A 25,613-nucleotide genomic window follows, 5' to 3' on the forward strand; every position below is an offset into this window, starting at 1 on the left:
ATGAAAAAGTTATAGTGAAATGAATTAAAACATGTGAATATGATATGAAACAATATGAAACATTGTAGCTTATTATTAAAATAGTGAGTTTTTACTCCTTGGATAAAGGCTTTTGCTGTTTTTTAATTATTTGCATATGTGTAATATATATATATATATATATATATATATATATATATATATATATATATGTGTGTGTGTGTGTGTGTGCGTGCGTGTGTGTATGCTGCTGCATGCAGGAGTGGGATTTCTTACTAAGAGGATTTGACAAAGTCGTGGATGCTAGGCGGTTATCTTTTTATTATTAATAACTCAGGAACCGTTTCATACTTTTTCACCAAACCTTCTAAAGGCCCTACCTCAGCACAGACCGTGCGTACATTACTCAGCTTGGTGCAGATTCAGCAACTGTAGCCTGTACATGACAGCAAAAAAACACACAAAAAAACCCATGCTAAGTATAGGAGGAAAAAAAAGGTATCCAGATCTCAAGGTGGCATCATGAAACTCCCCACGCTTTCAACATTGTAGTCAATGGAACATGCAAATCTGTGGGCAATTATGACAAGTGCAAAGTTAGGGGTTTAACGTCGAGCACCCAACTCAACTCTAACTATGACAGCTCTACTGCGCAGTATAATATATTGCGGCACAGCAGGGGGAGGAAAGATGCAGTCCAGGGGTTTGGTGCAAGACTGTCTCCCTCGGGGGTGGAGGAGAAGAGACAGACCTGAAAAATTAAAAGGTGTTGTGATACTCTTAAGTTTGGATACCAGTAAACGGTAAACAGTGTTAGGAGTCGTGTGTAGGTGCACCGAATAATCTGCATTAGTGATTTATAGATGTCTTGATCTAAATCCTATTGAGCTGGTTTAGGTTTGTAAGAAAGCATAATGAACACCCTCAGCACATGTATGATAGTACACATTTAACAGCTTGGTCATTACTAACAGCAAGTTATTAAATATGTACAGCTATATCATCCTGAGCACATGCCAGTACAGAGACTACAAGTTTTCACAAGATCTCCTGTGGTTATCCAACAGAATCCATTTTATTTTTGCATAGTATAGTTTTACACCGCATTTACCATCATTTACGCTGGGTTGTCATTTTTATTAAAGTGATTTACCATACCTCAAGATTCTATCCAGTACAGTGCTTACCTATACTTTCTTACACTTTGATTTACAAGGTTCCACAGTTACTTTCTGTGTATTGTGTTCTACTGTAATGTCATCATTAGTCACCCTTTCTCTTGCTCTTGAGTATATAGGCATATGCACACTAACTGGTTCTCGTATTTGATTTGCTGCACTGCGCTCTTCCTGGTTTCCGAAGCAGTAAGCAAACAGCGAACCAGAGAGCTTATATATTTAACCAGACCACTCAGTGACATAAAAACTTGCGACAGTCATAAGAACATAATAACATAAGAAATACTAGAACAAGGAAATGCCATTTGGCCCAAGTATGCTCGCTCGCTATGGTGCCAGCGTGGTCCGTTAGGAGAGGAAAAACCAAAAAAAAACCCTAACCAGTTTAGTAGGGGAAATGAATCCTCTGGGACTCCATGATTAAATGGTCTGCCCTTCCTCCAGATGGTCAGCTAAAGGTCTTACATCACAGAGCATGTTATATGTTCATGACAGCATCCAATCTGTTCTTAAAGGACACAATAGTCTCCTCTTCAACAACTCTGTCCGGCAGCCTGTTCCAATGGTTCACCCTTCAGTTCTGAATATGCCCTTCTTCAGCTTCCACCTGTGGCCCCTGGTTCTTCCCTATGATTCTCAGCAGTTACTCTGTTAAACCCCTTGACATTTCTAAATACCTCTATTAAGTCACCTCTTTCTTTCTAGGCTATACAGATTCAGCTCTATCTTCATTCTATCTTTCTATCTCATTCTATTCAGTCTATCTTCATATGACATGCCCTTCAATCCTGGAATGAATCGTGTTGCTCTCTGTACTCTCTCCATTGCCTCAATGTCTTTCTTATGATAAGGGGACCAGAACTGGACACAGTATTCTAGGTATGATCCTGCCAGTGCATTGTATAATTTTAATATAACTTCTCCAGATTTTAATTCAACCATCTTGACTATATAGCCTAACATTCTGTTTGCCTTTTTTTATAGCTTCTCCACACTATCTAGTTGGCTTAAGAGATTCATCCACTACTTCCCCCAAGTCCTTTTCATACATAGCCTCCTCTATGTTGTTACTATTCGTGCTGTACTTTCCTCTAATGTTTTTGTGCCCTATGTGCAAGTCTTTGCATTTATTCACATTCAATTTAATCTGCCATGTGTCAGCCCAAGCTTGAATCTTGTCTAAATATTTTTGTATTATTAAAGTTAAGAACATAAGAAAGTTTACAAACAAGAGGAGGCCATTCGGCCCATCTTGCTCGTTTGGTTGTTAATAGCTTATTGATCCCAGCTCTCATCAATCAGCATCTTGAAGGATCCCAGGGTGTCAGCTTCAACAACATTACTGGGGAGTTGATTCCAGACCCTCACTATTCTCTGTGTAAAAAAGTGCCTCCTATTTTCTGTTCTGAATGCCCCTTTGTCTAATCTCTATTTGTGACACCTGGTCCTTGTTTCTTTTTCAGGTTGAAAAAGTCCCTTTCTAGAGCAACAATATCCTTTCTGTAGCGAGGTGACCAGAACTGAACACAATATTCAAGATGAGGTCTTACTAACGCATTGTGCAGTTTTAACATTACTTCCCTTGATTTAAATTCAACACTTTTCATAATGTATCCGAGCATCTTGCATCTTTTTTATAGCTTCCCCACATTGTCTAGATGAAGACGTTTCTGAGTCAACAAAAACTCCTAGGTCTTTTTCTCTCTGCCAGTGGCGTGCACCCTCTCTGAGAGATTAGCTTGCCAATTGTTCAGCCTGTATGATGCAGAGCGGCAGTTACTCTAACTCAGTAACCCTGCTCCTAAGGTGTTCAGTATAATGTGTTCAGTGTGCCTGTATTCTCCTTTGGCCCACATCTTACAAGCTGTACACTTCAATAGCCCTGCTTTCATTTTCTTAACACTAGTATTGTATATTATTTAGCAATTTGTGGTCTACTGCATTCTCACAGATATATTCTAATTTAAGCTTGTGGTAATGACAGGATTGATTTTAAATTTGGTGGTTCATACCAGGAGGTTAGCTGTATCTGTGTCAGCTTCAATAACATTCTCTAGATGTTACACACTGAAACCTTTTATGAATCTTAATTTTTTGGTTTGCATTTCGATGACTAATTATATTGTAGCATTATGTGGAAATTATTGAAGACTCGCACAGATTTTTCAGGTTCTTCAATGCAGCAATTTATTAAGCCGGGACTCTCCACTGTGTACTACAGCCAACCAAGTGCAGTCTCCAGTTTCTTTCTTAGTTCACTTAGTCCCGCTCTAATTCTCTCTCTCTGTTCTTCAGCTCTCTTTCATCTCGCACAACACCGTTCGTCTCAGCAGCCCACAACTTATCGCCCCATCCAGGCCACGCCCCTGGTGCACCAGCCATCAACGCCAAGCATGCCTGGTTTCTCGCTCTCGATCCCTTGATTGTTGCATCATCTTATTCCCTGATTTGTGGCAACAATGTTGCACCCGGGTCCTACTCACATGGCAAGCCGAGCTTCTGATTGGTGGCGATGCTCCCGTCTCTGACGTCCCTCGGCACCTGCTGCAGTTGAACCTTTGACTCTGGGTCACCAGGGTCGGTACACCGAGACCAGCTCCCCCGCTGTAAAGGTCCTACTCCAGTTGTCCCTGCAGCAGCCTGGCATGTCTGTCTGAGTGGTGTACATTTTCTTTAACTTAGTACCAGATTTGTGTGTTTCTTAAAAAACTGCACATTTCAGTCCAATGTAGCTAATGCAAGTGCAAGATGGGTAGGATTTCTGGAATTCTTTGTTTGATCCATAGCGATAGGAGAAGTCTGGGCGAGTTCAAAGGTCAACATATTATTGCAATTCTACAGGCTCACATAATATAATGTATATAACGTCAGGTGCACTCACAGAAAATAACATTAGAATAAAAAATTAGAACAGCAGAATGATTGTGTATGTTTCTAAGTGTACGGTGGCGACCTGTAATCAATGTGAGACTCGTAGATCCTAAGTGTATTTCGGGGGGCTGGAACGGGTTCTCCCCTGAGTCATCCCGCTACAGTATCTATCAGTCAACCTTTAATTACCTGTCAGTTACCCTATTTAAACCGTAACCAGCTTCCTAATTCTTGTCTTGCTTTTCAGTTTGCGGTTACCACACAGACTAGCAGAACCAATCTTAAAACAAAACCTTCAATCAGTTTAAAAATGACTACTCACCCAAGGCACCTTTCGTTTTCATCTGACTCAGATAAAGAATTTTTCTTCAACAAATAATCCACCAGAAAAACTTTCAAAGAAATCCACCTATCCTGTTTCCCCTCCATTTGACAACGCTGTTGCTTCAACCTTATACAGCTGTGCCCACTGCCATTCCTCTTCACTGCTCTAAACAAGTTAGACCTCAGTTTGATTCTCCAGCGCAACTTTTTTTACAAAGACTGGCCCATCGACAAACTTGTGAAAGCGCTTTTCAAAACAGGATTGCCCATTGAAGCAAGGAGCGATCGGGCTGCTTTATTGTTTAGTTTTGCAAATCCATATCAGCCGAGTCTGTCTTTCCCTCCTCAAAAGTCTAAGGAGAGATCCAAACTAGACAGTTCCTACTTCTCCCCTGCTACATTGCAAGCTTCCCTCGCCTCTGAGTCAGGGAATACAACCCCTCACTTTTCAATTTCATCCGATCCTTCCTCCGAATTACGTTATCAGATTTTTAACGATATCAAGCAACTCATTCATCCTCTTTCCAGCACAATTTCTACAGTATCTGATCGCCAGGATGCGCTTGATAACAGAATAATTTGCTTGGAACCAGCAGCCCTTTCATTCTCATCAGGGGCGCCAGCAGCAGCACTCGCCTCTCCCGCTGGTTCAGCCACACCTGCTCTCAAGCTGCCAATCTTCACTCTAGCAACTGCCTCTAGTTCAGGATTCTCCTCTGCTTCAGGAGTTCACCACCAAACTATGTCTCCTCAACTGAGACGCAGTATCATCGAAGGTAAAGATGTTAATTTAGTTCCAATACTTATTGCAACTTCAGAAGAATCACAGGATAGTCGACTGCACAGATCTGTCTGTTACTCTAAAACCTCGGGATCCTCGGCTGTGTAAAAATCTCACTCTTGGTGAATTTGTGCTTGCATTTTCTGTTTTTCGGGATGTCCTTTGTGAAGTTTATGCTCACCAATGACAAGAACTGGACTCATATTTATTTAACATTGTTGATCTCTCAGACAGAAATGGCGGTACCATTTTTTATGAGTATAATAATAATTCTTCAGCCAAAGCAGAATCTCGGTTAGCATCTGGTCTCAACCTGATCACAATCTCTTTAATAGATTCTTCAGTGGTCTCCATGCTTCCACCGCCCATTCTACTCTGTGTCCAAAGGCAGTCTCCTCTTCAGTCTCCTCATCAGCCTGAAATTATTCCCCCCCTGCTCTCGACAACACTCATTTTTTTTAGGAATCATGTGTCTACAGTTTCTTCTATTCACTCTTCAGCTCTGTCTGCTTTCTCAACAAGAAAAAGTTCTCTTGGAAGACCCATCAAATATTCTGGCAGCAGTCACCTGGCAATAATTTCAATTCCTCATTCTGCATTTCCATCTTAATCTCTTGTGATAATCAATCTACTGTCATGTTATTAATAAAGGCTGTTCCACTTCCCTTCTAATTATGCAACTTCTTCACAGGCTAGTCTGGATTTCACTTATCAATAATTCATTTTGAAAGTCGTACAACTTACAGCTACCTCTAATAACAGTGATGACGCTCTTTCTAGTTTACAGACCACGCATTTCAGACACTCAGCTCAAACCTTTCCCTCTATCAATCCCTCCATCCAAAGAACTGATTTTCAACTAAAATGTACATTTGCAATCTTCTGTTTTCAGCTCATTCTAAAGCTGTTCTTCCTCCCCAATCACATTCTCCCATTGATTCTGTAGAGGTGCAGCAACATTTGCAGCCAAACTTAAAATCAGCCAGTCCTTCCTCAGAGGTGGAATCTTACAGTCACTCTTCTCTCCTCAATATTATTCCACTAAACAAAGCGTTGCTTGCGTGCCCGGAGTGGGGTCCATCCTTCCGCCGGGACCACCAGAGGTTTCCTCCCACAAAGGGAGAGTTTTCTCTGCCAAGTTGTTAGATTAGTTAATAATTAGTTTCCCCTTGGGGGAAGTCATCGCTTCCCGGCCTTGGAGGTCAATCAGTTCGGCCTCACCTCAGCGATGGTGGTTGTCTGAGTAGTCAAGGGGAAACCCCTATTCTGTTACTAAGTCACAAGCAATTTGTCTTTATTCAGTAGTCCCTTACACAGGCCTGGCTCCTGCCTTGTGAATATTTCTCGCACACTCTTTGCATTGTCAGGCTTTCTGTCAAACAGAGCGCAAGAGAAAATACACTCTCAAGTTTAGAGGAGCCGCCGAACAATTAGGAACATATTAGAAGTCACAAACTTACAATAAACATCAAAACAGTGTTAGACTCGGGGGTCGATATAAATAGTGGCCCGTTTTATTTCTCCCCAGTATTTCATTGTTTAATGTTCCCAATGCAACTTTTCCTTGCACTGAAATTAACAAGTGGCATCGGGAACTGAAATTGACGTGGCAACTGTTCTTTACAATGGCTCTCAAAAGCATTCACCCCCCTTGGACTTTTCCACATTTTATTTTGTTACAAAATTGAATCAAAATGGATTTAATTAGGAGTTGTTGCCACTGATCAACACAAAAAAAGTCCATAATGTCAAAGTGAAAAATAAAATCTATAAATTGTTCTAAATTAATTACAAATATAAAACAGAAAATTATTGATTGCATAAGTATTCACCCCTTTGAGTCAATAGTCTCTACCAGCTTTGCATATCTGGACACTGTAAAATACTTTTGAGAGCCGCTGTAGAGGGCAATTGCATTTTAGTTTTCAATTTTTTGAAACATAACAGGTGTTGATTCACATTTCTCAAATAAAAAAAGTAAAAATGAGTATAATAGCTTCCAAAACTAACCAACTAAACACTATCCGACAGTCTTTTTTTTTTTAAAACAATTATTTTTATTCACTTCCAGTTTTCACCCACTTTTGGAATGTCCAATTATTATTCAACCTGACTCATCGCTGCAACCCCCAAACTAACTTGGGAGAGACGAAGACGAGCGCTCGCGTCCTCTGAAACGAGTGCCATCAGCCGTCTGCTTTTTTCATTTTGCAGTCCTGGCCAGCCACAGGGGTCGCTGGTGGGTGAGTCAAGGACTCCCTAGCCAAACTAACCCCTACCCTGCCCAGACAGTGGTTGGCCAATTGTGCACTGCCTGCTGGGAACTCCCGTCCTTGGTCGGCATGGCATAGCTTGGATTCAAACCGGCGATCTCCAAGCTGCAGGATGCATCCTGCACTCTGGGCGGAGTGCCTTTACTGGATGCGCCACTTGGGAGTTCTTCACTATCCAACAGACTTGATGACAAAACAACACACAACAGGCACTAGCCTCCCTCCTGCATTCCTAGCAAGATCTCTTAATTTTGCTAAAAATAATTGTGAAAGCTTATAATACAAAGCGACAGATGTTTAATATCATATCAGTGTTTACAAAGACACAACACACCTTTTTGTACTAGGCTGTATTTCTGTGATCTGTGATGTCTGTATGGTCTTTATAATTTAAAAACTTTGCTCTCTTTTGACTTTACAGCCGTTACAGGGGATATGAAAAAAAAAACAGATACAGATAATAAAAACATTAAAAAAACAGAAGCCCTGTATCTACTGTAGAGCTTTTTCAATAGTGATTAAATTGGTCTGGATATAGTTTAGAATAAGCGATTGACAGTTATGTGAGGTGTATGATGGCACCAGTCCATTCATCCTCATGTTGATTTACAATTTGTGTTTATGAAAAAAATGTTATCAAAATGTTTATCAAAATGTTTATGCTATGATGCAATTCATGGAGGTCATGATGTTGAAACAGCACTATTTAGATTTTTTAATAAAAAAGGTGACCATTTATTATTATTATTATTATTATTTTTCTCAGTGCTAAATGATCTGAACCCTATTCTACTTCCTGCTGTGCATTATCCATTACTTATAAACAAACACTGCAGCCTGCAAGTGAGACATGCTCTTGAGCTGCTGCAGAACTGGGGCATGCAGCTAAAGGAAGATCGTTCATATGACAAACTTCCTGTTAATTACAGTACAGAGGACCAAAACAAAGTAACTGTAAACTCATTCTGCATCTGAAAAGCACAAAAACCCACAGCCTCAGTCAGAGTGCAATCACCCACTCAATGGGTTGGCAGGATCACCTCGGAGAAATCCCTCTTCACAAAATGATGCACTTTCTGTTGTCTTCCTTACACACGCACGCCCTCACCTTCCACAGATAACCTTTATTTTCCAGCTTGGGTGAGCCAATAGGAGGAGGGAAAATCCTGCTGGGACCGACACACGCACACTCTGAATGTAAAATGTTTTCTTAAAAGATTGTGAGATAAGAGGATGTGTGGGAGACTCTTTATTAGCAAATGCGTTGATAACTATTACTACTTGCAGTTTGGAGTAGTAGTGAGGAATGACCAACCCTGAAGAAGGAGGCTTAGTGATGTCTCACAGGACCCACATTTGCCTCACTGCTGTGACTCTGGTTGTGTTGCTTGTAGCAGCCTGTACACTTGGAATTGTACTATCACAAGTAAGTGCTTCTTTAACAGTCCTACTCACACCTTACAGGTACAACAGATACGCTACCTGTGATTTCTAATTCATTTATTTAGACAGTTCTAAGGAATTCTGGACTTTATTTTCCCATTATGTAAATGGTATCATAATTGCAATTCAAGCTAGACACAAGATATAATGTATAGTGAAGGCATGGTAAGGCATGGGCAAACCTAGTAAACTGCCAGTACTAGCAAACCTGGTAAACTAGTAGAACAGTTGGAAAATTACAATGCAGATTTGCTATGGTAAACTTTTATAAGGGTACGTTTGCCATTAAGTAATCCAGTGAACAACTATCGAAATGTTGAAAATATTCCTTATTGTAGAAAATATCTGAATTTTGAAGCACAGGAGGTGCGTCCCTCCCTGTCTTTACCTACACACTTCTATCACTTAAGATGTTGTAGTATATATTCTTGTTAAAAAACGTAATTATGAGTTATCAAGAGTATCAGAGTTTGGAGATATCTGGAGGAACCTGTCCGTCCGACCATCCCTACACTATATCCTTTGTGTGAATACTATGGGCGCGTGTCGTAGTGAACCACATATTCATGATGCTGATATGTGAAATGATAGCATTGTCTAGCACAAGACGGTGAATGTATGGTGAGCTCTGTCATATTTTGAAGGATGTTGTTAGAATGTTGTTTACTAAGCAGTTAGTATAAAATAAAAAATTAAAAACTGCTGAAGTTGTTTTGTTTGCAGAAATGTAATTCATAAGCTATAAGTTCAGTAATTATTTAGAATAAAGATGCTTTCTCATAAAAAATTAATTAATAATTAATAAGCTATCAATGCACATGTAGATGAAAAAGTGCCTTTGCTCTATGAATTAATAATCAGTTTCAAACTGCATCCAAATGGCACAAAAACTCAATAAAATACACACGTTGTTCCCATTAATATCATAAAACATTGAAAACACTTGTAATAAAGGGGTAGCCTGCAATTTGGATCTTAGCTTATTATCCTACATTATGTATTCATTGTTTTATTTTTTCATGTTTTTGCTGGTATTTGTGATACTTACATAAATGTGAGTGTCAAGACAATTGTTTATTTTAGTAATCTGTATGTTATGGTGAGTTGGGTTTTATTTAGAAACAGTATAGTTTAGCAAGCTCTCAACTCCCTCCTGTGGGCACGGGTAATGCAGCAAAGTGTTCATTTTTACAGTGCTGACACCTAGCTGAAGTCGTTAGCTGAAGTTATTTTTAAAGTAAAATAATGCATTGAATAAAAGTTTATACAAACAAGTACAGTACTAAAATAGAAAACACTTGTTAGATGTATGTGGTCCTAATACTGGTTAATATTGAGTATTACTGCATGCAAAATTCCCTGTTGTCTTTTGCTCATTGTGTGGCTCCAAGTTCCATGATAACTAAGATATAACAGCTAATAAATATTGGTGGTGGCTGGAATGTATATTAATTATATTATATGTTTGGCTCCAGCTTGAATATAATGAAACTACTGCAGTTAATAAACATTTACAAGGAAATTGTGGTGGCTATCAGCTCTAGCCATTGTGTTTTTTGTATAGAAAATCTTTTTACATTTTTTTTAATTGTTTCACCTCAGCATTGACACTGGCTACCAGCTTGTGAGTAACCAGAGAAAGCTGCAGATTGGTTAATGACAGGGAAGAAGGCAGTTGCATGCAATGAACTGTAGAAAGTGTTGGGTAACAAATTAAACTAAACTAAAACAGACCACAGGAGAGCTTTCTTGATTTGAAATACATGTCTGCCGTGCCACATGCTTCTTTCAAAACTATGTGTCTACAAATCACTAATTAGCCCATTTAAATGTCATTCTGCCTGTCAGCTACAGGTACAACTTTTTTGTTTTCGTGCTGAACAAAAGTGCTATGCAAGGCTGTCTGCTTTACTGTAATACTGACACAGGTTCACTTCAACAGCTTTACAGATTCATTCAAGACAGTTATTGGCATTCAGTGAGTTGCTTTTTCATCAGTCCCCCAGTATACCCCTAATATTTGAAGTGGAAAATGTGATGATTTTAATAACTGTAAATAAACAGCACTGCATATAATGAACATTATACCCATTGACTGTCGATAGGACTCCAGTCCAAAGACCAGCAAACAAAGCATTGCAGTAAAGTAGCCGAGAAATAACTAAAACATGAGTCCACATTCAGCATCTTTATCAGATAGAATGGATCTTAATTTAGAAATGAAATGAAATGATAAAACAAAGCCTTTATAACTGAGCTAATGTGGGTGTCCAAACACAGTTCAGAATCCATAGTGATTCCCAAGCTTTTCACATTATTGGATGGAGTCAAAAGGAGATTTTAATATGGGGTGATTGAGCTAAACTGTGTATGTGTTGCTTCAAACACTGAGTTGGATTCATAGTTTCACACAGGTTTATTTTTTAATAAAAAAGAAAGGCGATTAATGTAAAAGCATTAAATCAAAGTAGAAGAGTATTTACACAGTAACAACATTAAGGGTGACAACCAATATGGATTCTGAATAGGATACCTCTTTGGAGACGTTACAGTGTTACAGAGTATAACATAATATTGGACTTTCAAAAGTCCCTTGACAAAATGCTGCATGAAAGACTAATCCTTGACTTGAAATCAGTGGGTATGCAAGATGGATAAATAAGTGATTGAAAAACAGCAAGCAGAGTAGCTCTAAAACACTTCTGTAGGGGCTCTGTACTCAGTGGGGTGACTGATCGTTCATTGCACTCAGCATTCAAAAGACAAACGCAATTCTTCTTAAAAGTGATACTGTTAGTAACTGAATAATGTCCTTTAAAAGCTACATCATAAAGGGCTCTCTGGATATATGTTAAAATGTAATTGTGACATACAGGCAGGATCCAAATACCCCCAGATTTTGGGATTTCGACATCGAGCTCACTTTCCATAATGAGTCACTGTAAAAGTATTTCATACTTACCACAAAAGTACAGAGGGCATTTGGAAAATTGGTTCAAGCAGTTTGAGATTTCATGTTAAAAGGGTTGGGCTCATTCTGTTTTCTTTTTTTCCATTTCAGAGAGATACTAAACCGTCAGCAATCAATCAAGACCCACCTTCCAAACCCAAGCCAGGTTGGTAAACTTGTAATACATAAATATAAGGGACTGCTAATAACCGGGTGGTTTAGTATTTCAATGTAGATGTTATATAGTAGGTGGTTTGAAGTGAATGGTTTCATTATTTTATTTGTGGGTGTTTCTATTTATACTTTCCCCTGATTGTATCAGTTTTGTTCTGCGTCCTACTTGAATATGTTTTTATGTTTGTTATTTCCATAGCAGGCTGACAAAAGGGATTTTAAAACATGATGTATATTTTTCATTTGGAAAATGGGAACACTGTGACATTGAAACTGCAAATAACTTTAAATCTGAATCATCCGATCACAATGAAATGCATGCTGATAGAAGCTGTACAAACATTTGCAACTGTCTGGATTTTATATTGAAATAAAAATATCAAGCTTAGAATTGTACTTCAATCAAACCATGGAGGAGCTGAGCAGGCTCTGTTCCTGTATCTATTTTTATTGTAGACTGGATTAGTGAGACTTTGGTGTTTCACTTACTTCAAGCATTTCAAGGTGATTCAGGTGACTGGTGACGGGGACCCCTTCAAAGTTTTATGCTGCAAAGTACTGTAGAAATCATGTTATTAAGAGCTGTATTTTTCTTTGTTTGAGTATGGATCTCCTCATGAACAAATCAGCCAGATTTGTATTGGAATGCCAGCCTCAGACTCACCACTGCCAGTTACTGGCTTCTTTAATTCCGATGCCACGGAACTGCAGAAGGAAACTGCACTGGTTACTTCTAGTGTGTAAAACTGTAATAGGTCTTTTGCCAGGTTACCTTAGCTCTATGTTAAAAGTTAATATAGCTAAGTGTTGGCCGATCAGACCAAAGTGTAAATGTTTCTGATCCCAGATGAATGTATGATCGTGCTTTTAGAGTGCGCTTGTGTTAGTGATGTGAAATTCCAGCTGCATGCTGCTGGTGATCTTGCTATGCCACCCTTGTAAATGAGGTCTCTGTCTCAATGGCTTTATTCCTGGTTAAGAATGAATAAACAAATAAATCATATTAAAAGTACAAAAGCAAAATACTACAGTCTCACAAGCAAAAAAAAAAGCAGACTGCATCTGAAAAAAACACATGCTTTATTGTTATCTTATTTTAAATGTAATCCAAATAACGATTTAAAAACAAACAACTAAATGAATCCTGTTTACTTTCCTCATGCTGCTTTTGTCATTTAATGAACCAGAGTTCCTCAAACTAGCCTGTTCATTCTTGCTGGTTTGCTAAGTGCATCTACTTTCAAAGGAACACAGAATTAGTAACATTCTACATCAGGTGGCTTTACCACAATTGACATGAAAATCTAACCCTATAGACACACATGTTTGCTCACGGGTCAGCGTCTCTATATTTTCAGTACCGCTGCTTTGCAGTATCTGCACCATGTGTTTTTTATTTAAAAGAAACAGAGCAAGACTTCGACAATGTCGGTATCCTACAGTGGTTAAGGTATGAGGTTACAGAAAAAGCACTGCCAGTCATACCTTTTCTCGTAAGTCTGGTAAGAGCAGAAACATCTGCACTAGCATGTCGTCACTCATTTCCTTTCTGATTCTCAGATAAAAACTAATTGAGAAGGCTATTGCAAGGTAAATGCAGGACTTGTGTCGGAGCATTTTACAATTCTGTAACAGAAGCCACACACATGCACATTTACAGACAAATATGTTCACACACATATCAACACATAGTATGTGCAAAAATAATTACTTGCTAATGTTATGCACATAGGTGCTAACTCGTGGGCCAGAAAGGGGGAGCAAATATTTTGCCACTCCAATTTTTTTCGCTCAGTGAATACACACTATTATTCTATGTTTGTTTTTGCTTTTGCTCTTAAATGTTTTAAAAAAACAAACACATACAGGCATTTAGAGGATGCCAGAAAAGCCACATTGATAGAAAACCACAGTGAAACACACACACTATGCTAGCATATTGATTGGTTTGACCCATGGTATGCACTGTATTACACACACACAGTAACTAGAGTTAGTGGCTGAGGAAGTAATGAGTGACTGAAAGAAGCCAGTGGGCGGTATAGCGGAAACAATGAAGTCTATTAACTTCATTATATGGGCTCGGTAGTTGTCAGGTGTTTTCCTGTTCATTATTTAAGATGGTTCAAATCAAGTAAGCTTATTTGTGTATAAATAAAACGACAAACAGGCCAGTCACTCTTAGGCCATTCTGTTTTTCTTGAAAAGGCACATACTTAAAAAGCCTTTGCTAACAATTACCACCACCCCCTATCACTCTGTGCATCAATTACCACCACCCCTATCACTCTGTGTATCAATTACCACTACTCTCTATCACTCTGTGTATCAATTACCACCACCCCCTATCACTCTGTGCATCAATTACCACCACCCTCTATCACTCTGTGCATCAATTACCACCACCCCCTATCACTCTGTGTATCAATTACCACCACCCCCTATCACTCTGTGTATCAATTACCACTACTCTCTATCACTCTGTGCATCAATTACCACTACTCTCTATCACTCTGTGCATCAATTACCACCACCCCCTATCACTCTGTGTATCAATTACCACCACCCCTATCACTCTGTGTATCAATTACCACTACTCTCTATCACTCTGTGCATCAATTACCACCACCCCTATCACTCTGTGCATCAATTACCACCACCCCCTATCACTCTGTGCATCAATTACCACCACCCTCTATCACTCTGTGCATCAATTACCACCACCCCCTATCACTCTGTGCATCAATTACCACCACCCTCTATCACTCTGTGCATCAATTACCACCACCCCTATCACTCTGTGCATCAATTACCACCACCCCCTATCACTCTGTGCACCAATTACCACCACCCCCTATCACTCTGTGCATCAATTACCACCACCCCTATCACTCTGTGCATCAATTACCACTACCCTCTATCACTCTGTGTATCAATTACCACCACCCCCTATCACTCTGTGCATCAATTACCACCACCCACTATCACTCTGTGCACCAATTACCACCACCCCCTACCACTCTGTGCACCAATTACCACCACCCCCTATCACTCTGTGCATCAATTACCACCACCCCCTATCACTCTGTGCATCAATTACCACCACCCCCTATCACTCTGTGCATCAATTACCACCACCCCCTATCACTCTGTGCATCAATTACCACCACCCCCTATCACTCTGTGCACCAATTACCACCACCCCCTATCACTCTGTGCATCAATTACCACCACCCCCTATCACTCTGTGCATCAATTACCACCACCCCCTATCACTCTGTGCATCAATTACCACCACCCCCTATCACTCTGTGCATCAATTACCACTACTCTCTATCACTCTGTGTATCAATTACCACCACCCCCTATCACTCTGTGCATCAATTACCACCACCTCCTATCACTCTGTGCATCAATTACCACCACCCCCTATCACTCTGTGCATCAATTACCACCACTCTCTATCACTCTGTGCATCAATTACCACTACTCTCTATCACTCTGTGCATCAATTACCACTACTCTCTATCACTCTGTGCATCAATTACCACCACCCCTATCACTCTGTGCATCAATTACCACTACCCCCTATCACTCTGTGCATCAATTACCACTACTCTCTATCACTCTGTGCATCAATTACCACCACCCCCTATCACTCTGTGCATCAATTACCACCACCCCCTATCACTCTGTGCATCAATTACCACCACCCCTATCACTCTGTGCATCAATTACCACTACCCCCTATCACTCTGTGTATCAATTACCACCACCCCCTATCACTCTGTGTATCAATTACCACCACCCCTATCACTCTGTGCATCAATTACCACTAATCTCTATCACTCTGTGCACGTTATCCCTGCAGCCATATAACTAATAAAACAGTGAGCCTGATTAAAAAAAAAAAAAAAAAAAAAAAAACATCAGTATTATAAATCTATGTTGTTGTTTTGAGAAAAGTGTTTTATTGAAGCCAAAGGCTAACCTTTGAGAGGAATAAAATAATTATGGTATAAAACCAAAAACAACTCTTAACTGCTCTTTCATGCAACTGTAAAATACTGTAAATGTTATACTGTTAAAATTAGAATATATTTATCTAAAAAAATGCTCTTTATACTTACCTTTAAGAACACAGCTTCCTATGCTGTGCTTATTTAGCACTTCCTTGATGAATGGGAGTTACGGACAGGACCCATAAGAAGTGCCTGCATTAATAAAACGAGTGGTGGAGTGGCAGTTCACCACAGTAAAGTATTGGTCCACTCGGCACCACAACGCCCAGGTCATGCATACTGATTGTAAACATAAGAGTTGCCAGGCAGAGGAGGCTATCTGCCCATCAATGCTTGTTGAGTTTGGAGAAGCTGATTGATCCCAGAAATGTGATATAAGCCCTGGCCTCATTTGTCTTTGATGGACGCAGTATTTTATGTACACAGTCTCACCAGTGCATTATACAACTTCATCAGAACTTCCCATTGATTTATATGCTTCATTTCTGCTCCACCCATTTGGTGTTTCATTTTTGTGATCAGCAGGTACATTACATCCCGTTGTTTGATTTCTACAACTTGTTTCAGACCAGACTTCAGTTGTTGTTGTGGTTACTGTATTGCTGCTGACAGAAAACACTATTCCCAAATTTGTTTTACTTTATTTGTAATACTAAATTTAAATACATATTGAACATATAGGGCAGCGCCGAAGTCAACTTTAGTCTACATTGAAAGACAACATTCAGAAAGTCGTTTACTAGAATGGAGATTTTCTTTCATCAAACAGAAAAAAGGTCAATGAACACTGCATTTATGTAATTTACGGCGGATTGATTTGGAACAGAGAATAAACTTAGTTTGAAAGATAACATTCAAGGTCCTTTACCAGAGTTTAGGGACGTCATATTGACCAATCAAGTTAAAGGAAATCTCCAATCCATTTTCTAATAAGCATTTTAGAGTACCAGGGAATATATCCAGATTGCATCTACCACTTATTGAAATGCTCTTCTTTATTTCTCACTTGTAGGTAACAATGGGAAACCCTATGCTTTTCACCAAGGTCAGTATCCAGTTTCTATTGTTTACCCCTGATTTTGATGATATGAAGCAAACTACTTTTAATCTGTAACGTTATTTTGATGGCATGTTCTGCCAGTGGTCAGCATAAGTTTTGAGGTGTCGTCACATTTCCATGGTAACTTCAGCTGATCTTAACAATGGGGGGTCATTAGCATTTCAAACTAACTACCTATGGATAGGTTACTTTGAAAGGCTTTCCTTGATGGTACTAATATGAAAAGGGAGGTTCAGTAGTAAATGGTAAAGGAGACAGAGCGAGAGAGGGAAGGAACCACACACAGGAGCTTTTTTTAGACAATATTTTAAATTAATACATATTTATTAGTGAGTGTACAGGAGTTTGCAGGGTGGTAATGTTAGTCATTAGTGACAGTACGCACGAATTTGCAGAGTGGTAATGTTAGTCATTAGCGAGTGCACAAGAGTTAACCCATTATGGTAACCATCTGGAAATATCACCCCACTGTTGTGAAAAAGCAAATCAACTTGCAGTTTACCAAATCACAAACTCAGGGCCGTGGATCAGAAAAAATATAAATAAAAGAGCCATTCGAGTTGACCGTGAGATATTAAATTGACTAGCTCTGCAAGCCTCCTATATGCATAAGAACATTTTCAAGGCCATTGGGGCCAACTAAGTTTGTCCGTTCCTAGTAGCTGATTGGTCTCAAAACTTTGTCGCATTGGCTCATGACAGGTAAGCCACTCCATCCCCTCAACTGTCTCTGTATGAAGAAGTGTCTCCTTCCCTCTGTCCCAAGTCTATCTCCACTTAATTTCCAACTGTGTCCTCTGGTCCTGAAAGTACCGTTTGTGGTTAACTGTGTTTGCTTATAAGCTGACTGAGAAGTGAATATGAAGCCTCACTGCAGAGGTGAGAGAAAGCAGCCATCGCTGCGTCATCATTTTCAAAAACAGTGTAACAACAAAAACAGTTGTTAATGCTTGCTGTTTCCTCTTCTGAAGGAGTATGCTTCTATTCTTCCCTCTGACTCTCAATCTATATATTGAAAGCAGCTCCACTGTAAATACAGCAGAGCAGGGTGGATGGTGTAGGTAGGCTGTCCTACCAGTAATACAAACAGGGCATGAGTGTTCATTTCCAGCCACTGCTTATATAAAATAAACACTAACACTATAAAATGGATTAGGATAATTACTTTGAGGACACCCGGTGGTAAGTGGCTTATAGATTTTTTAGTTATTTTAAATATAATTTTTTTAATGTCAGTGTATAAACACTGCTAGAAAACACAAACAAATCTAAACTATACTACCATAAAGTATAGCATGCCATATGTATACATTTTTTTCTGCATACTTAATGGGATTTAAAACACATTATTAAAAGTATATGTTTTTTTTTTTTTTTTTTTTTTTTTTTGCAGATTTATCGGTGGTATTAAAGTATAATTTTTTGTTAGAAAATACTGTATTTGAAGCTTATTTCAGCTGCCATGCGTACTACAAAATATTGAGAATGCCTCGGGCTACTAATATACCATAATAAACTACTGCAAATGCAGACTTGTGTAAATATAAAAATGATAAACTAGAAATTTGATTAAAATCAAGTGAAATACTAAATACATTCATGAAACTATAAGCATCATTATTATTACAGTATGACAATATTGTCATAATTATTACATTTGACATAAAAATAGAGATCAGGGATGCTTGACATTGCTGTTTATTGTAACTGCCATAAAGACAGTGTGTAAGGTGGACAAATAATAAGATGTTCGTTTTGGTTCATTTTAACATAATATTGTGTTTCCTTTATGAATATTGGAAGCACTTGGGTATATGCACTGCAAGAAATAAGTGAGCCATAAAGAACAAGTCTATATTTTAACACAAAGTAACAACATAAATCATTAAGCGAAATACTTCTTCCACAACATTCTGTCTGCAAACTGTTGCCAGGTTTTACCACAATATTTGCATGTCTTTTTCCACATTGGCAAGTATTATTTCTTCCTCCGTCATTATAGATACTCCTTCAACCTAGCTGACTGCATAAATAAACCGACAGCCTGTTTGATCCCCGCTAAAGATTTTTTTGTCAGAGGCTTAACCTCATCTATTGCGGAAACAACATGAATTCAACAATACAAGGCTGCAGTAAGGAATCTCCTGTAACATCTGCCATGTTTGTTTACTATTTTGATGTGCGGACTGCGCAGCAGTCCTGCCAACTCCACGAAGCAGGAACTCACTAGATGTCGCTATTTAGACATTCTAAAGTCGGCAGAAATGTCGCTAGACAATTTACCACTCCTCTTGGAACTGCATAACGAGAGTAAACACCAAAATAAACAATATTAAATGTATTAGTGATGGTTGATCATTTTTAAAATGGCCTATTTATATTTGTCTGGATGATCTACCCATACAGAGTTAGTCTGATGTCATTGTTTTTAGTCTAACATTATACATCACTTATCCTTGATTTAGAACATTATGTTTGTTTAAATAATTGATGTCGTTCACTTCCGCTAAGAAGGGGGCAGCAGTTGTAGCAGTTATTTGCATTACGATTAGCAGGTCACTCGTCATCTTTTAGGTGCAACCAGTGCTGCAGCAACTTTTCAAAGCTGTGCTGGGCTGTGTAGGATCTGCACAGATTTCTGAGGGTGGATTTGAGTGACATCACACAGCAGCCCTAAAGAATGCCCATTTCTGCGATTCTGTCCAGAACTGTGGAAATCTGCACTACATGAAGAATCCCACCACTGTACTACTTCAGGACGAGAGAAGCGTGGTGTATTGAGCTGCGTGTGACTTATGTTGTGATGATACAATTTGGCAACTTCTTTCTCTGAAAATCCCTGTTGTCGGCAGTGAAAGTCGCTTGATTTGTCGCTAGTCGCTTTGTTTTTGTCGCTAGGGAAACACAAAAATCGCTAGATCTATGTTGGCAACTATGTTGGCAACACTGCTGCGCAGTTTAATTAACAAAGTGGCCTGTGATTGGTTCATTTGATTTAATCACCTAAACAAAGAACCAGTTCGTACTGCTACATGTAGAAACGAGTCTCTCCGTTTGAAGTCTGTTTTCATTTTTCATGTGTAAGCTTATCGATGTAAAGTTTGTGTATTTCAACACATTAATATAAAATCTAACAATTTATCAATTTTCCCATGGTGGCAGAGGTGGAACCAGCAGGTATTCTCCCTCCACTGGTGGAGGCGTGGGATGTGGACATTCGGCCTTCCCCCTTTTGGGCTGTGGATGCACCGACTCCTCCCTCTTTGGGTCTATGTCTCTTCTCCAACAGCTGTAGTAACACTCTTCTTCGGGAGGGGGCAATTAACTGTGAAATGCCCCTGCTCCCCACAGATGCAGCAACAATAGGCAACGCCCATGCTGCGGAGGAGGACTTCCCAGCTGATCTCCTCCGGTTGCTGCTGCAGATGCTGTTTCTTTACCTTCTGTCCCATCCACTTCTTCACTCCAAAAAGTAAATTAAGCACCTGCAGTACCTGTTCTGGCCTGAGTCTAGGAGGCACTGGTGATCCCAGCCTGACACCACGTGTGACAGGGTTGGCTGAGTGATGAAGTCAGGCCAGAATGCAGGAAGAAAACAAATCCAGTACTGCAGGGTAAAAAGACGCTGTGGCACCGTTTATTTTGAACACAAGAAGAAAATAAATGTTTAAACAAAACACTGCTCACGGATTGAAAATAAAAAGGCAAACAAAAACAAATCTTGCACACAAACTGAATAGAGGTCAGGCTGGGCAATCGCCTTCACTGTTCCTATAGGTTTGATTTTGTTTTGCTCTCCCGTACTCTACTGTGTACACCCACCCTGAGTGCAGAGAGCTGCAGGCTATACATCATGGCCAAGGGGTTTAACTAGCTAGTAATTATTCTATTACCACTCTGCTACAATCTGCATGGGTTTATTAATGTATAGAATAAGAATAATGTTTACAATAAGAATAACAACAACCAAAAACATATATACAAGCAGGACTTTGACCTGCCCCTTTTTATTAATGTGCAGGGATCTCTCCTATCAATGTTATTTAGGATTCAACCTTTTTTTTTTTAAAGCATCAGGATAATATTCTACTCGCAGTTCAACGTTGGGTTTAATGTAGCATCAAGTCTGTCCTTCAATGGCAAAATCCTATAATGTGCGAACAAATACTAGAATACCCATCTTGAAAATGTCTGGTGACATTAAGATTCTCTGTATTGTTCTTGCAGGGATGGAAGTGAATGAGATGCTGGGATCGAATATGCTAAACTGGAATGTTGTGGACAACATGGATAACAAAATAAATGAATCACTGGTTGTTCAGGAAACAGGAGTTTACTTTGTTCACCTTCAGGTATCATTTAGTGGAAAAAACTGCAGTGAATTAAATGTCTTTTTGGATGTAAAATACACAGAGAGAACTGAAAACTACACAGCCTCCTATGGGAAAAGGTGCCCAACAAGAGAGAAAGAAAAGTGGCTCCAGTCCATCAGCCATACCATTCTCATCAGGCTGGCTGAAGGGAATCAAATCATAGTTAGAGCTGAGCCCTACCACTTGGTGCTTTTTCAAAGTTATCCGAAAACTACTTTCCTCACAGCCTTTAAGTATTCTGATTGACAGAAAAGTCTTCCTGTGGATAGTATGTTTCTGCCGTGCAAGTTCAGCTATGGTATTTGGCTGTGATAATCATCAAGCCCTTTTAAGTTAAAATTCTCATCAATCACAGCACCTCATTTCAATACATATTCTATACTTTTTATACTAATTATATTTTATAATTTAACTAGTGATCACATTGTACGAGTGTGCCAGTTATTTAGAGTTGCTTCTATTCCTTTATATAGTATTAGCCAGCTAAGACAAACCTGCCTCACCTGTTATATTGGGTTTTGTCTCCCGAGGAGAAGTGCTACTGTCAGCTTTTGTCGACAAGCAAAACATCTGCTGTTTATATTTGCTAACTATGCAAGAAACAGAGAGGGTTATCTCTAACTGCACTGCTCAGAGATTGGTGATCAGAGTGACATTCACTGCACTGCTCAGAGATCACTGATCTGAGCGACATTCACTGCACTGCTCAGAGATCGCTCTTAATTCTGTAAAACAGAAATGAAAATAATTATTAAACATCTATTTTATGACAGTTGTGCAGTGCTGTCTAGAAAAAGGGTTAACATTGAAGGCAATTTTGACTAAGTTATAGTTGAAAGGTTTATCTACAGCTTTTACATTGATCATAAATATTAACAAAACTTGATTTGAATTAATAAAAAAGGCAGAAAAGGGACTGGCATTTTAGATTAAACTGACATGGTTGCTTACAGTAGATGGGAGGAGGGAAGGAGTCACTTGAATCTCAATCAAAATAAAAAAGTACTATAGTAGCAAATCCAAATAGCTGGCACTGCCTGTTAGCACAGGTATATGTTATATATATGAAGTTCATCCATCTCATAAGTCACTAGACATTGGTCTATAGTGGTGAAGTCCTTTTGATAAAAATCTTTTTATCTCTTCAATTATAGGTTAAGACTAATTTTTCTATAACACCAGATATGAAAATTGGAAAAAACTAAATCCCCCCTATTGCTTTTTAATAGTTTTCATTTTGGTGTAAGATGTGAGGACAAAACAAACATTTATTTATTGCCTTGCTACATTCTTACAGACAGTATATGTAGTTTTTAAAGACCCATTTCTCAGTGTACCTGTAAGCTGCCTATGACAGTAACACCTTGGGTCATTATTCTGACCTTTCTTGCAGTTATAAAACATTTAGGTTTGATTTATTAAATGCTGATTGGATCTGCGAACCCCCTGCAACCACAGCTTACACTTACAGGATCTATTTGCATAAAACGTGGTGGTAGCCTGTGACTCAGTTTGGCAATAGACCTGTAAATAACAAAGTATGTATAGTTTTGCTGAAAGTAAAAGTAATGTGGTTACAGTTGATTTTTTTGGACTAAGGTTGTAGTCTAGTCCTCTGTATTATTAATAGTGATGTGTATTATTTTTTCAGTGCCACTGTGAAAAGCACCTTGTAAAAATGCAGATCTCCTCCTTATTGTATTTATTAACATGCTATTACTATAGAACTTTACACCAAATTTCATTAAGTCATTTGTAGAGTGGACAGATGGCCAGCAGCTACTTAATTAAGCAACTAAACATTAAGTAAATCTGCTACCAACGCTATTTCAACTAGTCTTATTTCATAAAGCAATCCGTATGCCGACTTCATATTATCAATGTTATAGAAACTTCTCAGGCAAAAACAAAATACCACTCTTTTTGAACTGTGTTTTAATATAGTTGCCACTGACACGTTGTCTGTCCCATTTGATACACAGCTGTATTCATTGATTCAATCCATAAATTTCCATTATAAGTTCAATACTGTACATTGTTTTAGACTGTCGATATCAATAATACATGCTTACAAAGCATTTACTTGTAGATTTATTCCTCTGGGGATGTTTGTATTTACCTTTCAGATAATGACATCTTAAATTTGAAATGCATCCCCAGATATAGTTTTACAGAATGCACATGGGTTGTGGTGGTATCTCTGACAAATCACTGCTCATGTTTCATTGCTTTAATGTATCAGAAAGCCCTCTGCACCCAGACACGTCAGCAAACTGTCTTCACACCAAACTCCCTGTCCATTGCCATTTCTATAAGAAAGACACTCACTTCGGGCTCCTCTCTAGTGTTTAGGCAAGGACAGGCTTAACTGATAAAGATCTTTGTTTGCTTCTATAAATGGTTCTCAAACGTCACAGTGCAGTTATAGATATCTGAGCCCTATTTTGAGTAGATCTATCAAAGCTGGTTCATACTTCATTTGTACATGGCATGTAGCTGTACATTGCAAAGGATGTACATTTCTGGTTATACATAAGAACATAAGAAAGTTTACAAAAGGAGGCCATTCAGCCCATCTTGCTCGTTTGGTTGTCAGTAGCTTATTGATCCCAGAATCTCATCAAGCAGCTTCTTGAAGGATCCCAGGGTGTCAGCTTCAACACCATTACTGGGGAGTTGGTTTCAGACTCCCACGATTCTCTATTTGTATATGTCTGTGATGTTGGACTGGAAATGCAATTGCTTATGTACTGATCATTTCTATGCAATTGATTATCCCTGAACATAATTAAATATAATTTTGGTAGGATAGGTTTATTACTTATCTTACACTACTGATATAACAAAATGCAGTAAAAAGTTATTCACATAAAGTCATAATTTATGGACTTTTTATGGATAAATTACTGATCAGTTTTTTAAATATGCTACAATTACTAAAATGTAAAACAGTTACTAAAAAAGTATTTTTATTATTAATGTTACTTGTATTACATATAAATTCAATTCATATTAATAACTGACTTATGTTCTAATTATAACACTGTATCTTATTTATTTAAATTATTATTTGTATAACCTTTTGTGTTTTGACATTTACCTTAATAATCTTTCATTATTTCTTGAACTGTTTCATGAGCTTCTCTTCCCAGTCACATTTCAATATCCCACCTGTGACTCACACATGTGGCACAAAGGCTGGAATCCCAGAACACTCCAATGACCACGCCCACATCATGGGTGACTCCCTGTGGTGTTTTTAGTTCATGTAACATAAACAGACACAATTAATCATCAATGCTAATATTTTATGACGTACTTGTCCCCCGATATGTAGTCTTATCTGGTAATGTGACATTTTTCACCTAACTGAAAAAAGTAATGTGGTTAAAACTGAAATTACCACTTTAATGTGGTCAAAAAAAAAAGATACTGAAAACAAAGGTACTCTAGTCAGCACCTGCAATTCTCAAGAAACTACGCATTTGTGGTTAAAGTGTCAACCAGAAGTACATTTTTGGAAACAATACAACCAGAACGAGAGTCCTTGACCAAAGTGTTTTATAAAACAATGTCAAATTCTGACATGAGAATGTTTATTTGTCTGTCTGCTTGATTTTGTAAATTCTTGATTTTGTAAAGACTTTGTACTGGTAATTGATACATGCCTTTCTTCATTTTTTAAGTTAAAAATTAAGCTCACTCACTAGGGGCATACATAAATGACTAATGTAGATCAGGAATTTATGAATGTAATTTATTATGAATGTAATTCTGTTGATATTTATGGATTTGAAGGTTTTAATTCTGTAACTTAAAAAGCTCCTATTTACCTGTCAGAATGTCACCAAACAGTAAGCTACTGGCTCAAAATAAAGCACTTTGTGTTGCAGTAAAATAAAATGGGAAAGATCACATTTGTCATAATGAATTGTATTATATCTTAATCATTTTGCGATATTCTATCTGTGAAGAACCATTATTGCTTTCAATTCTGTGCGCCTATACATTGGTCTTGTTTATAACCCTGCACACTGCCCTGGACACTAGAATGAGGGACAGATTAACTTGCTTGCCCCAAGACTGTGATAGGAATTACATATTACTGATGTCTGGATGAACCAGCAGATGCTGTGACATCAACCTGAAGTTTTAACAGAAAGACAATATTTGTATTGTAACTTA

The 25,613-nt window shown here is 38.5% G+C and overlaps 1 protein-coding gene across 1 annotated transcript; it reads left to right on the forward strand.

Annotated features, from left to right (window-relative positions):
• The first annotated feature begins 8,405 nt into the window (after window positions 1-8,405).
• Window positions 8,406-24,013, forward strand: LOC121303521 (lymphotoxin-alpha-like). The gene is made up of 4 exons (XM_041234258.1): window positions 8,406-8,832; window positions 11,911-11,965; window positions 17,008-17,040; window positions 21,283-24,013. The coding sequence occupies exons 1-4, from the start codon at window positions 8,713-8,715 to the stop codon at window positions 21,672-21,674; spliced, it is 600 nt and encodes a 199-aa protein (XP_041090192.1). The 5' UTR covers window positions 8,406-8,712; the 3' UTR covers window positions 21,675-24,013.
• The last annotated feature ends 1,600 nt before the right edge of the window (window positions 24,014-25,613 follow it).

This window comes from Polyodon spathula, chromosome 33 (assembly GCF_017654505.1).
Source record: "Polyodon spathula isolate WHYD16114869_AA chromosome 33, ASM1765450v1, whole genome shotgun sequence".
Lineage (NCBI taxonomy): Eukaryota > Metazoa > Chordata > Actinopteri > Acipenseriformes > Polyodontidae > Polyodon > Polyodon spathula.